The following is a 14,653-nucleotide window of genomic DNA, read 5'->3' as shown; positions in this document are numbered from 1 at the left end:
AAAGTTTACATATTATTAAACTCCACGCCCCGATAGTTTGTGTTCGGACACTAGGGAGAAAAGTTTGCATTTATCACTCTTTGCAATATTGAGATGTGTAACGTTGTCAAACCTTCTACTAGAGGCGACCGAGAGAGTTCCGCCTGATCTTCGGGGAAAGCGTCGATTAACCGCTTGAAAACCCTGGCCAGGTCGGTGTAACTCCGGTGCAAGTACAGGACGTTCCTGTCCGACCATTCGGTCCTGATCTCGAAAAACTCTTCCTCCCTGCGGTTGACGATTAGCCTCCTCACCCCGTTCACCCAGCAATCCTTCACAAACATGTTCACCAGAGAGGTCCCTTCAAACACAGCTGACGCCATGCTCTCTCAACCCAGCATGTTGGAGGGGCAGAGGGGCGACTGCTTTTGTGGGGACAGTGAGAGAGAGAGACCTTCCAGTTCCTTCAACTCCAGCTGTTTTCCTTCAATAGATCCAGTGCCGGCGTGGTGGAGTTTGCGGGAGCTTTGCACTGACTGTCCAGAAACTCTGTTGATCCCCAGTCTGCAGCTCTCCCAAATACTTCCTGCAAAAAAAAAAGCTTGCTTCCCCCTCCCTGCTCTCTCTCTCTCTCTCTCCCTCTGTGTCTCACACTCCCTTACTTCTGTGCGAGGAATGTGAATCTGGGGAGCCCTGCCACCGTCTTGCAATCTTACTCGAGCTGTCAACAGTGCCTGGCCACAAAGTGCTGCTGTCACTTTGTCCCAAGTCCCCAGCGCCTCTCCCTTCCCTCCCCTTCCCTCCAAGTCCAGCCCCCCGCTCTGATCTCACTCCCCTCCCCAGTCCTTCAACTTTTCCAGCAGCACGTATTTCCAGGGAAATGTGTTCCCTTCCGCAGGATCCCTGACATCATTCCCAAGAATGTCTCCCCGCCCTCCCCTCCGCACTCTCTCTATGAATGATGTGCCTATGTGAGCTGATGAATCGGAACTAATGCACAATATAGTCAAGGGAATCACAGTCCTGACAAAACCCTCCTTCACATAAATCCAGGCTCCGGCTCTGTCCCGTGGGGCAAAGACACACACACACACACACACAAGTGTTAGACCTTGTCGCAACTCCCCTTCATTAATTTCCACTTAAAGCAGTTTTGGTGGGGAGTGAATTACTCCTTGTTTATGCGCGGTTTCCCGGGTTACGCGCATTCTTGAATTCGACGTAATCGTCCGAGGAGTAAGGTTCTGTATTAAAACAATGAATCACATTTCTCTACAGTGGGAACAGTGCACATGGACACATGTAAACAGACTGAAATCAATTATATTCGCACCGTCCCCTTTTTTAAAAGCAATTGTTGGGGTTGCAAGTTTCCCCAAAATATAATATGATTTTTATATCAGCCAGCATTCAGTTTTACAATCAACCTATTTAAAAAAAAAACAACACAGATACTTTGTTGAATTTCATCATTCTCATCCTTGTTTTCAAATTCCTCCATGGCCTCCTCCCTCCCTATCTCTGTAATCTCCTCAAGCCCCACCCCCCAGATGTTTGCGCTCCTCTAATTCTGCCCTCCTGAGCATCCCTGATTATAATCGCCCAACCATTGGTGGCCATGCCTTCTGTTGCCTGGGCTCCAAGCTCTGGGACTCCCTCCCTAAACCTCTCACTGACACCTGGGAGTCCTTGGCCATAGACTGCCCTAAGCGAAGGAAGAGCATCTGGGAGGGCGCTGAGCTCCTTGAGTCTCGTCGCCGAGAGCATGCAGAAATCAAGCGCAGGCAGCGGAAGAAGCGTTTGGCAAACCAGGCTCCCTGCCCACCCTTTCCCTCAACGACTATCTGTCCCACATGTGACAGAGACTGTGGTTCTCGTGTTGGACTGTACAGCCACCTAAGAACTCATGCTGAGAGTGGAAGCAAGTCTTCCTCGATCCCGAGGGATTACCTATGATGATGAAAACCTACCTCTTTGACCAAGATTTTGGTCACCTGCGCCAATTTCTCCTTATGTGGCTTGGTGTCAAATGTTTTGTCTCATAACACTCCTGTGAAGTGCCTTGTGACGTTTCACTACGTTCAAGGTGCTGTATAAATAAAAGTTGTTGTTTGGTTGAGGTTGGATTTATAAATCATAGAACTCCAACTGAAGGGATTTAGATTTCACTTCGGAAATAATTGGAATAAAACGGGCAGATTGAAAGCAGAGTAAATAGATTGGGCTTGCTGGAATAAAAGATGGAGGAGAATATGGCTCTGACAGGGGCAGGGTATTGGAAACCCATGACAAACTATCCTTATACACGTCCCACACACCCGCCTGTAACAGTTGGAGTTTGTATATTTCCAGGCGGTAATGGACAAGGTTGGTGCGAGTTTCAGGAAACCGAGCGAGATATGGGCTCATCTTTCGGGGTGTCACGGAGAGGCAAGTTGTATTTGAATCGCTTTACACACGTTGTACCGTGAAATGGACTGCAGCGGTTGTGGGCGTTTTAAAAAAAGGCCTCGGTGGGAGAGGAGATTTGTATACGTAATCCATAATGGGCCAGTGAAGTCATAGTCACCAGGGTTATAGCGGTAATACTGGCTGGAAGAAAAGTTACACTTTAAAATGGTCCCGACTGAAAAAATAAATATGTCTGAATTAAAACCTTTGGTTTCTGTTATGTATGCAACCCTAGGTAACCTGTATCATACCACCACCAGAGGGCATAGCTGTTGGCGTTCCAAGGAATCCCAGCATCGCTTGGGAGCACTGTATATAAGCAAGCCTCCCATGCTGTACCAGCACTCTGGAGTTTGAATAAAGGAGCTAGGGTCACACTTACTCATGTCTACAGTACTCAGTTACATTACTTTATTATGAGCATAATAGTTTCCACCTCCACAACAAAGGGTCACAGACCTCAAATGTTGACTCTGTTTCTCTCCACAGATGCTGCCTGACCCGCTGAGATTTCCAGCATTTTGTCTTTATTTCAGATTCCAGCATCCGCTGTATTTTGCTTTTGATTTCCCAGTTCCCGGTACAGTTAAATATTCACTTCCACTTCCTAGAGTCTAAAAAAAACAGCATCATTACTCTGAAATCAGGTCTTGATCTGACCTCACAACATATCAGTGTTAAAGTCCTGGAGCAGCATGGTGTGACAATGAGTGTAATTCCAGTGTGGTAGCAAGGCATTTTTTTCAGTGCTCAGGGGGGGGTCACTTTTGGGCATTTTACAAAGTGGAGCAAAGTTTTTTCCTCAAAAAATATGAATCATATAATCCAAAAACATTGAAAAAGTGATTGGCTGGGATCGGAGCTCTGTCTGTGTGTCTGTACATTCACACAGAGTCTAGTCTGTGTGTCTGCACAAGAACACAGGACTCTTATCATCATAGGTGATCCCTCGAACGAGGATGACTTGCTTCCATGAGTTCACAGATGTTTCAATGAAGGACCCGATGGTCCAGTCCTGAACTCCAGTTGAGGGGGTGGAAAATGCCTGTGTGTGGATTTTTTTAACGTGTGATGACCGTTGCACATCAGCCATCACACGGGCTTGATAGAGCTAGGCCTTTATCCACTGCCAAGGGTTAACCAGGACAACTGGAGACCTGCTCTGCTGCACGGACCTAGTGCGCACACATTCGCAGTGTGGGCTGGCCCGTGCTGCCCCTGGGCCCTCGGCTCTAAAGTCTGTGTGTCTGTACACAAGCACATGACTCTAACCTGCCTGAGTGTAAACCCAGCTGGCCAATATATATGAAGTGTTGCTGGCTATTAAGTGCAATTTGTAGCCATCAGTAAGATATGACTAAGTAAGATAAGCGAAGCGAGTGGGCAAAAAATTGGCAGATGGAGTACAATGTTGGAAAATGTGAGATCATGAACTTTGGCAGAAAAAAAATCAAAGAGCAGGTTATTATTTAAATGGAGAAAGATTGCAAAGTGCCGCAGTGCAGCGGGACCTGGTGATACTTGTGCATGAAACACAAAAGGATAATATGTAGGTACAGCAAGTGATCAGAAAGGCCAATGGAATCTTGGCCTTTATTGCAAAGGGGATGGGGTATAAAAGCAGGGAAGTCTTACTACAATATATAACGTATTGGTGAGGCCACACCTGGAATACTGCGTACAGTTTTGGTTTCCATATTTACGAAAGGATATACTTGCTTTGGAGGCAGTTCAGAGAAGGTTCACTAGGTTCATTCCGGGTCAGTCAGAGTAGGAATTGCAGGATAGCTCAGATGAATACGTGGCTTGAGCAGTGGTGCAGCAGGGAGGGATTCAAATTCCTGGGGCATTGGAACCAGTTCTGGGGGAGGTGGGACCAGTACAAACCGGACGGTCTGCACCTAGGCAGGACCGGAAACAATGTCCTAGGGGGAGTGTTTGCTAGTGCTGTTGGGGAGGAGTTAAACTAATATATGGCAGGGGGATGGGAACCAATGCACGGAGACAGAGGGAGACAAAATGGAGACAGAAGCAAAAGACAGAAAGGAGATGAGTAAAAATGGAGGGCAGAGAAACCCAAGGCAAAAAACAAAAAGGGCCACTCTACAGCAAAATTCTAAAGGGTCAAAGTGTAATAAAAAGGCAAGCCTGAAAGCTCGGTGCCTCAATGCGAGGAGTATTCGGAACCCAGGAGAGGGCTCTGAGCTAGTTAGAGAGGGTGAGAGCTCAGATGAACAGGACCCCAAGAAAGAATGCAAAAGGCAGGAGGCAACAGAGCAGAGTAGCACTGAGGTAAGTGTAAACCACAAGGTGATAGGAAGGGACAATATGTATGAATATAAAGGGGCTGCAGGAGGGGTCAAAACTAAAAATCATGATTTAAAAACTAGAATTAAAACACTCTACCTAAACACACGCAGCATTCAAAATAAAGTAAATGAGTTGACGGCACAAATCATTAGAAACGTGGTTGCAGGGTGGCCAAGACTGGGAATTAAACATACAGGGGTATCTGACAATTCGGAAAGATAGAAAAGATAATCACTATCACTAGGGGGGTAGTGCTGGACAGGCTAATGGGACTCAAGGTAGACAAGTCCCCTGGTCCTGATGAAATTCATCCCAGGGTATTAAAAGAGATGGCGGAAGTTATAGCAGATGCATTCGTTATAATCTACCAAAATTCTCTGGACTCTGGGGAGGTACCAGCGGATTGGAAAGCAGCTAATGTAACGCCTCTGTTTAAAAAAGGGGGCAGACAAAAGGCAGGTAACTATAGGCCGGTTAGTTTAACATCTGTAGTGGGGAAAATGCTTGAAGCTATCATTAAGGAAGAAATAGCGGGACATCTAGATAGGAATAGTGCAATCAAGCAGACGCAACATGGATTCATGAAGGGGAAATCATGTTTAACTAATTTACTGGAATTCTTTGAGGATATAACGAGCATGGTGGATAGAGGTGTACCGATGGATGTGGTATATTTAGATTTCCAAAAGGCATTCGATAAGGTGCCACACAAAAGGTTACTGCAGAAGATAAAGTTAAGTGGAGTCAGAGGAAATGTATTAGCATGGATCGAGAATTGGCTGGCTAACAGAAAGCAGAGAGTTGGGATAAATGGGTCCTTTTCGGGATGGAAATCGGTGGTTAGTGGTGTGCCACAGCGATTGGTGCTGGGACCACAACTGTTTGCAATATACATAGATGACCTGGAAGAGGGGACAGAGTGTAGTGTAACAAAATTTGCAGATGACACAAAGATTAGTGGGTTGTGTAGAGGACACAGAGAGGCTGCAAAGAGATTTAGATAGGTTAAGCGAATGGGCTAAGGTTTGGCAGATGGAATACAATGTCGGAAAATGTGAGGTCATCCACCTTGGGAAAAAAAAAACAGTAAAAGGGAATATTATTTGAATGGGGAGAAATTACAACATGCTGCGGTGCAGAGGGACCTGGGGGTCCTTGTGCATGAAACTCTTTTGAGTCCTTGTGCATGAATCCTAAAAAAAAAAAGTTAGTTTGCAGGTGCAGCAAGTAATCAGGAAGGCGAATGGAATGTTGGCCTTCATTGCGAGAGGGATGGAGTACAAAAGCAGGGAGGTCCTGCTGCAACTGTACAGGGTATTGGTGAGGCCGCACCTGGAGTACTGCGTGCAGTTTTGGTCACCTTTCTTAAGGAAGGATATATTAGCTTTGGAGGGGGTACAGAGACGATTCACTAGGCTGATACCGGAGATGAGGGGGTTACCTTATGATGATAGATTGAGTAGACTGGGTTTTTACTCGTTGGAGTTCAGAAGGATGAGGGGTGATCTTATAGAAACATTTAAAATAATGAAAGGGATAGACAAGATAGAGGCAGTGAGGTTGTTTCCACTGGTCGGGGAGACTAGAACTAGGGGGCACAGCCTCAAAATAGGGGAGCCAATTTAACACCGTGTTGAGAAGGAATTTCTTCTCCCAGAGGGTTGTGAATCTGTGGAATTCTCTGCCCAAGGAAGCAGTTGAGGCTAGCTTATTGAATGTATTCAAATCACAGATAGATAGATTTTTAACCAATAAGGGAATTAAGGGTTATGGGGAGCGGGCGGGTAAGTGGAGCTGAGTCCACGGCCAGATCAGCCATGATCTTGTTGAATGGTGGAGCAGGCTCGAGGGACTAAATGGCCTACTCCTGTTCCTAATTCTTATGTTCTTATGTTCTTATATGAGGGGGTTGACTTATGAGGAAAGGTTGAGTAGGTTGGGCCTCTACTCATTGGAATTCAGAAGAATGACAGGTGATCTTATCGAAATGTATAAGCTTATGAGGGGGCTTGACAAGGTGGATGCAGAGAGGCTGTTTCCACTGATAGGGGAGATTAGAACTAGAGGGCACGATCTTAGAATAAGGGGTTGCCCATTTAAAACAGAGATGAAGAGAAATTTCTTCTCTCAGAGGGTTGTAAATTTGTGGAACTCGCTGCCTCAGAGAGCTGTGGAAACTGGGACTTTGAATAAATTTAAGACTGAAATAGACAGTTTATTAAATGATAAGGGGATAAGGGTTATGGGGAGCAGGCGGGGAAGTGGAGCTGAGTCCATGATCAGATCAGCCATGATCTTATTGAATAGCGGAGCAGGCTCGAGGGGCCGTATGGCCTACTCCTGCTCCTATTTCTTATGTTCTTATGACCTCAGCCTAAAATGGATGGAACTGGTCACGTAGAGCACAGATCGATGTGCTAACAGTCTTCAACAATTAGAAATGTCAGTACCCAAAACAATGTAAACCAACCAATTATCTTTAACTATCCAAACTAAATCTAAACAGTATAACCTGACTAAATGATTTGCATACCATAACAGCCCAGATAACAATCTGCTGGATAAGACAGAAGTTGTAAATCCCACTTGTTAATGGCAGCATGGTCGTGTTGCTTCCCCCTTCAACCTAACCCCTCGGGTCATACCAATGGAACCCTTTTCCCACCAATTGTGATTCTCATGAAAGAAAAAAGAAAGACTTGCATTTATATAGTGCCTTTCACGACCAACGGACGTCTCAAAGTGCTTTACAGCCAATGAAGTACTTTTTTGAGGGTAGTCACTGTTGTAATGTAGGAATCACAGCAGCCAATTTGTGCACAGCAAGCTCCCATAAACAGATAATTTGTTTTCATGATGTTGATTGAGGGATAAATATTGGCCAGGTCACCAGTGATAACTCCCCTGCTCTTCAAAATAGTGCCAAGGAATCTTGTAGGTCCACCTCAGAGAGCAGACAGGGCCTTGGTTTAACGACTCATCTGAAAGACAGCAACTCTGACAGTGTAGGGGCTCCCTCAGTGCTGCAATGCAGTGTCAACCTAGATTTTTGAGCTCAAGTCCTGGAGTGGGACTTGAACCTACAACCTTCTGACTCAGAGACAAGTCTGCTACCCACTGAGCCACAACGGACAGCAGGCACAGAGTCCCGAGGGAAGCAGCTGATCAAAGAGAGATGAGCTTGAAATTGCACTCGCAACGGTCAGTGTGTTCAGAGTCATAGGTAGCAAATTTAGAATTGTGCACATTCCTTCTGGATGCCACCCTTCCCACCATGGCCACTGGCACGTGAATTTCTGGGGTGGAGTGAGAGTCAGGGTCACTGTAAAGTCCTGTCCCCTCAGTACAGATTCACACGAGGCATGTAGTGAAGTTAAGGTCACTCTGGACCTGCACCTTTATTTCACAGCTCTGGAAAGCTGCACTTGCCTGAGACCTGTCCTTATATACCTGTCTCTTGCAAGTGCACCCCTGGTGGTAAGGTATGCTGGTGGTTACAGGTCATATCTTATTACAGTCATGTATAGCATGTTGGGATACAGTTATATATAATAATGTAAGATACATGACATCACCCTCCCCCAAGGTCTTATTGTCTTTATAGGTTCAGTCTCTCAGGTGGTCTACGCTCTCACGTGGAGCGTCTGAGTTGTGGTTCAGTTGTTTGCCTTGGTGTCTGTTTTTCTTTGGGTGTGGTTGCTGGTATCTCGCCTGGGCTGTCTGTTTCAATTGGTGTGATTGTTGTTGACTCGCCTGGGCTGTCTGTTGGGATTGCCCTTTCCTCAGGTTGTTCCCTCTGTCTGTACACTAGGTATGGTGCGAGTTCCGCATTGTAGTCTGCCTCTGGTTCCGCAGTGTTGTTGGTAAATCTGCTTTTGACTTGGTCTACATGCCTCCGGCAGGTTTTGCCATTGTCCATTTGTACTACCAGTAGCCTGTTTCCTTCCTTGCCCGTTACTGTCCCTGCAAGCCATTTGGGACCCCTGCCATAGTTTAGCACAAACACTTTGTCCCCTATCTCATTCCATCTCCCCCTCAAATTTCTGTCATGGTACTCAGTCAGCTTACGGCGTTTGCCTCAACGATTTCGTGCATGTCTGGGAGGATTAATGAGAGCCTTGTTTTTAAAGTCCTTTTCATCAACAGTTGCGCGGGAGGGATCCCAGTCAATGACTGCGGACGAGATCTGTATGCCAGCAGCAGTCGCGACAGGCGATCCTGCAGCGTGGGACCTTGGATTTTAAGCATGCCTTGTTTAATGATTTGCACTGCTCTCTCCGCCTGGCCATTGGAGGCCGGCTTGAACGGTGCTGTTTTGACGTGATTTATGCCGTGGTCAATTATAAAGTCTTGGAATTCTGCGTTGGTGAAGCACGGACCATTGTCACTGACCAATATGTCAGGGATTCCGTGTATTGCAAACATGGTTGCGAGGCTCTCCACAGTGGTGGAGGTTGTGCTCGAGTTTAAAATGGTGCATTCGATCCACTTTGAAAATGCATCTACAACTACGAGGAACATTTTGCCCATGAATGGGCCCGCATAGTCTACGTGCACCCGCGACCACGGTTTGGTAGGCCAGGTCCAGGGGCTCAGGGGGGCCTCCCTGGGTGCATTGCTGAGTTGGGCACAAATGGTGCACCTTCGGACACTGAGCTCCAAGTCCGCGTCAATACCAGGCCACCAGACGTGGGATCTGGCTATGGCCTTCATGAGAACGATCCCCGGGTGCTTGCGGTGGAGCTCCCGAACAAATGCCTCTCTGCCTCGAGAGGCATGACTATTCGGCTGCCCCACATCAGGCAGTCTGCTTGTAGTGATAGCTCATGCATGCGCCTGTGAAAGGGTTTTAATCCTGGGGGCAGGCATCACGAGCCTCTGCCCAGTCACCGGTTAGGACACATCTTTTTACTAAGGATAACGTGGGGTCGCTGGCCGTCCAGGCTCTGATTTGGCGAGCCGTCATGGCGAACCTGTGGACTCAAAGGCATTGATTGCCATGACTATCTCACAGTCCTGTTCGTCAGACCCTTCCGTGGTCGCCAGGGGTAGCCTGCTGAGCGCGTCGGCACAGTTGTCTGTGCCTGGTCTGTGCCTTATGGTATAGTCGTAGGACGCCAGCATGAGTGCCCACCGTTGAATTCGCGCCGAGCGTTGGCGTTTATTGCCTTGCACTCGGATAGGAGGGATGTGAGGGGCTTGTGGTTGGATTCTAATGCGAACTTGACCCCGAAAAGGTATTGGTGCATCTTTTTAACACCGTACACGCACGCGAGCGCCTCCTTCTCTACATTCCGTACCCGCGCTCCGCCCGCGAAAGTGACCTGGAGGCATAAGCTATGGGTTGTAATTTGCCCGCACTATTGACATGTTGCAAAACGCACCCGACCCCATACGCTGACGCATAGTATGTGAGAACTAGCTTTTTACCTGTATCAAAGAAAGTCAAAACACTGTTGGAACACAGAAGGTTGCGTGCCTTACTGAAGGCGCGTTCCTGGGCGTCCCCCCAAAACCAATCGCACCCCTTCCTGAGTAGCACATGGAGAGGCTCCAGCAGCGTGCTTAAATTCTGTATAAAGTTCCCAAAGTAATTGAGTAGCCCGAGAAAGGTGCGCAGTTCTGAGACATTCCGGGGCCTGGGTGCCAGGCGAATTGCTTCTGTTTTGGACTCTGTTGGGCGGATTCCATCAGCGGCAATCCTTCTGCCCAAAAATTCAACCTCGGGTGCGAGAAACAGGCACTTGGATTTCTTGACTCGTAGGCCTACCCGATCCAACCGCTTTAGTACTTCCTCAAAATTACAGAGATGGGAGTCGGTGTCCCTGCCCGTGATAAGTATGTCGTCTTGAAATACAACTGTCCCCAGGATGGACTTGAGCAGACTCTCCATGTTGCGCTGGAATATGGCAGCTGCTGACCTGATGCCGAATGGGCATCGATTGTACATGAAAAGGCCTCGATGTATGTTGATGGTGGTGAGTAGCTTGGATTCCTCAGTCAATTCTTGCGTCATATACGCAGATATGAGGTCTAATTTTGAGAAAAGTTTACCTCCAGCCAATGTGGCAAATAAGTCCTCCGCTCTGGGCAGCGGGTACTGGTCCTGTAGGGAGACTCTGTTTATGGTAAATTTGTAGTCCCCACAGATTCGTACGGATCCATCAGGCTTCATGACTGGGACGATGGGACTTGCCCAGTCGCTAAATTCCACAGGTGATATAATGCCTTCCTGCAGAAGCCTGTCTAGTTTGTGTTCAATCTTTTCCCTCATCACATAGGGTACAGCTCTGGCTTTGTGATGAACCGGTCTAGCATCCTGTGTGATGTAGATTTTGACTTTGGACCCTTTGAAAGTGCCCACACCTGGCTGAAAGAGATGTTCAAATCGCTTTATAACTGTTGAGCAGGAGGTCCGTTCCTCTAATGACATGGCATGGACATCATCCCATTTCCAGTTTAGTTTTGCCAGCCAGCTTCTCCCCAGCAGTGCTGGGGGGTCTCTGGGGACAATCCACAGGGGAAGTTGGTTCACTGTCCCTTTGTGTGTGACAGAGAGCATGGCGCTGCCGAGGACTGGTACGATTTCTTTGGTATAGGTCCTTAGTTTGGTGTCGACCCTTGTGAGTTTTGGTCTGTCTCTTTTATGCGGCCACAGTTGTTCAAATTGTTGAGCGCCCATGAGAGATTGACTCGCTCCCATATCCAGCTCCATGTTGACAGATATCCCGTTGAGTAGGACCCTCATCATTATAGGAGGCGTACTGTTGTAGGAGCAGCGGCCATTGATCGTGTTGACCCGCTGTACATCGGTGTCCCGGGTACTGTCCCCACCATCTTCTGGTCCGCTTTCCGACCCATCCGATTCGTATACCAGCCGAGCTGCCGTTTTTTTGCACATGTGGGCCAAATGCCCTGTATATTCACAATTTCTGCAAACAGCCTGCTGAAATCGACATCCCCTTGACGAATGCCCACCCCCACACCTCCAGCACAGACCTGTTCCATTGTTCAAAGAGTTCCCAAAGAATGAGCTGCGTCTGGCTGATCTCGCTTGAGCTTCTCTCAGTTTGTAGTTGATTGCTCGCAATGTACTTTTCATCTGATCCATTGTTCGCCATTCTGTGGATTCTGTAATCCCGTAAACTCGTCGCCACTGTAAAGTCCTGTCCCCTCAGTACAGATTCACACGAGGCATGTAGTGAAGTCAAGGTCACCCTGGACCTGCACCTTTTTTTCACAGCTCTGGAAAGCTGCACTTGCCTGAGACCTGTCCTTATATACCTGTCTCTTGCAAGTGCACCCCTGGTGGTAAGGTATGCTGGTGGTTACAGGCCATATCTTATTACAGTCATGCATAGCATGTTAGGATACAGTTATATATAATAATGTAAGATACATGACAGTCATGGACTCCAGAAAATTGAGAGGTTTTACTTTATAAGTGATGCATTCTCATTAATTTTAATATATTTTTTATTACATAATTGATAGATTTTCAGATTAAAATGACTTTTGGGTTTATAAAGTGATCGGAATTTACAGTACGGAAGGAGGCCATTTCAGCCCATCGTGTCCGTGCCGGCCGACAAAGAGCTATCCAGCCTAATCCCACTTTCCAGCTCTTGGTCCATAGCCCTGTAGGTTACGGCACTAAGTGCACATCCAAGTACTTTTTAAATGTGGTGAGGCTTTCTGCCCTTACCACCCACTGGGTTTATTCTAATCCAACAGTCAAACCAGATCAACGCTTCTCCAAAAAGCTATCTGAACAGTCACTCTCCCTTTTTCAAAGATGCTAAACTGTCCCGCCCTCCCTTTCTCCCCCCCACAGCCCTTCACAGAGGCACTTCCCCCTCCTACGCGCACCAAACCCACCAGTTCACATGGACAATTTACTCCCTCATCATCCCAGTTAACACAGGCACCCGCCGCCCTCTAAAGGCTCCCAGTTCTGAGGCACACTTCCTCCTGGATCTCTCTGCCAGTCCCAGCTAAAAATCCTACCCTAATGATCCTGTTTCACTTTGGGAGTAAACTCTGTGTTGTGGGCATAAATTCCAGACTTATTGCAAGACCAGAAATTCCCACTTGCAGCCGCAGTACACAGGGGAACGCATTACAAATCGCTGGAGAAATACCACCAGACTTGTCTCCGCAAGATCCTGCAAATCCCCTGGGAGGACAGACGCACCAACGTTAGCGTCCTCATTCAGGCCAACATCCCCAGCATCGAAGCACTGACCACACACGACTAGCTCTGTTGGGCAGGCCACATTGTCCGCATGCCCGACACGAGACTCCCAAAGCAAGCGCTCTATTTGGAACTCCTACACGGCAAGCGAGCCCCATGTAGGCAGAGGAAACGTTTCAAGGACACCCTCAAAGCCTTCTTGATAAAATGCAACATCCCCACCGACACCTGGGCGTCCCTGGCCCAAGATCGCCCTAAGTAGGGGAAGCGCATCCGGGAGGGCGCTGAGCACCTCGAGTCTCGTCGCCGAGAGCATGCAGTAATCAAGCACAGGCAGCGGAAAGAGCGTGCGGCAAACCAGTCCCACCCTCCCTTTCCTTCAATGACTAACTGTCCCACCTGTGACAGGGACTGTAGTTCCCGTATTGGACTGTTCAGTCAGCTGAGAACTCACTTTTAGAAGCAAGTCTGCCTCGATTTCAAGGGACTGCCTATGATGACACAGGATTGTACTGCCGCTGTGTTCAGTAGTGCGAAGGTCATTCAGGAATGGAGGGACAGTGATTTCCGAGTGAGATTCTTTGGAACAGCAAGGGTCGATGTCAGACTATATTTATGGCTGGATTTCTCACATTATGCTATGCAGTGAGTTGTCAATCAAGTGCCACCCGGACAATCTTTAAGCTGGTCTCCTTCCATATAGCTCTTAGATATAAAAGAAAAGCAAGACTTGCATTTGTATAGTGCTGTTCATCGCCACAGCCAATGAAGTACTTTTGGAGTGTAGTCACTGTTGTAATTTAGGAAACGTAGCAGCCAATTTGCGCACAGCAAGCTCCCACAAACAGCAATGTGATAATGAGCAAATAATCTGTTTTTAGTGACATTAATTGATGGATAAATATTGGCCAGGTCACCGGGGCTAATTCTGGTTCTTCAAAATAGTACCATAGGATCTTTTCCATCCACCTGAGAAAGCAGATGGGGCCTCGGCTTAATGTGTCATTCAAAGAAAAACCAGCACCTCCAACAGTGCAGCACTCCCTTAGTGCAGCACTCTCATGCCAGCCTAGATTAGTGGGACTTGAACTCACAACCTTCTGACTCAGAAGCTAGGGTGCTACCAACTTATCATCATCATCATAGGCAGTCTCTCGAAATCGAGGAAAACTTGCTTCCACTTTAAAAGTGAGTTCTCAGTTGGCTGTACAGTCTCTGTCTTGATGGAAAGGGAGGGTGGGACTGGTTTGCCGCACGCTCCTTCCGCTGTCTGCACTGGATTTCTGCATGCTCTCAGCGATGAGACTCAAGGTGCTCCGCGCCCTCCCGGATGCACTTCCTCCACTTAGGACAGTCTTGGGCCAGGGATTCCCATGTGCCAGTGGGGATGTTACACTTTATCAGGGAGGCTTTGAGGGTGTCCTTGAAACAATTTCCTCTGTCCACCTGGGGCTCGCTTGCCGTGTAGGAGTTCCGAGTAGAGCGCTTGCTTTGGGAGTCTTGTGTCGGATATGTGGACGATGTGGCCCGCCCAACGGAGCTGGTTGAGTGTGGTCAGTGCTTCGATGCTGGGGATGTTGGCCTGATCGAGAACACTGACGTTGGTGCGTCTATCCTCCCAGTAGATTTGCAGGATCTTGTGGAGGCAGCACTTGTGGTACCTCTCCAACACTTTGAGATGTCTGTTGTATACAGTCGACGTCTCTGAGCCATATAGGA

General features: G+C 47.7%; 1 protein-coding gene across 1 annotated transcript in view; it reads right to left on the bottom strand.

Moving 5' to 3' along the window:
* The window catches only part of LOC139263755 (PX domain-containing protein 1-like), a 78,804-nt gene extending 78,058 nt beyond the window's left edge, over nt 1–746 (bottom strand). Inside the window, exon 1 of the mRNA XM_070879803.1 lies at nt 113–746. Within this exon, the coding sequence (XP_070735904.1) occupies nt 113–362 (250 nt within the window). The 5' untranslated portion in view covers nt 363–746. The remainder of the gene's footprint in view (nt 1–112) is intronic.
* Between the last annotated feature and the right edge of the window lie 13,907 nt (nt 747–14,653).

Source organism: Pristiophorus japonicus, chromosome 5 (assembly GCF_044704955.1).
Source record: "Pristiophorus japonicus isolate sPriJap1 chromosome 5, sPriJap1.hap1, whole genome shotgun sequence".
Taxonomy (NCBI): Eukaryota; Metazoa; Chordata; class Chondrichthyes; family Pristiophoridae; genus Pristiophorus; species Pristiophorus japonicus.
Note: the sequence above shows the minus strand (reverse complement) of the source record. Positions and strands in the feature narration are given on the sequence as shown.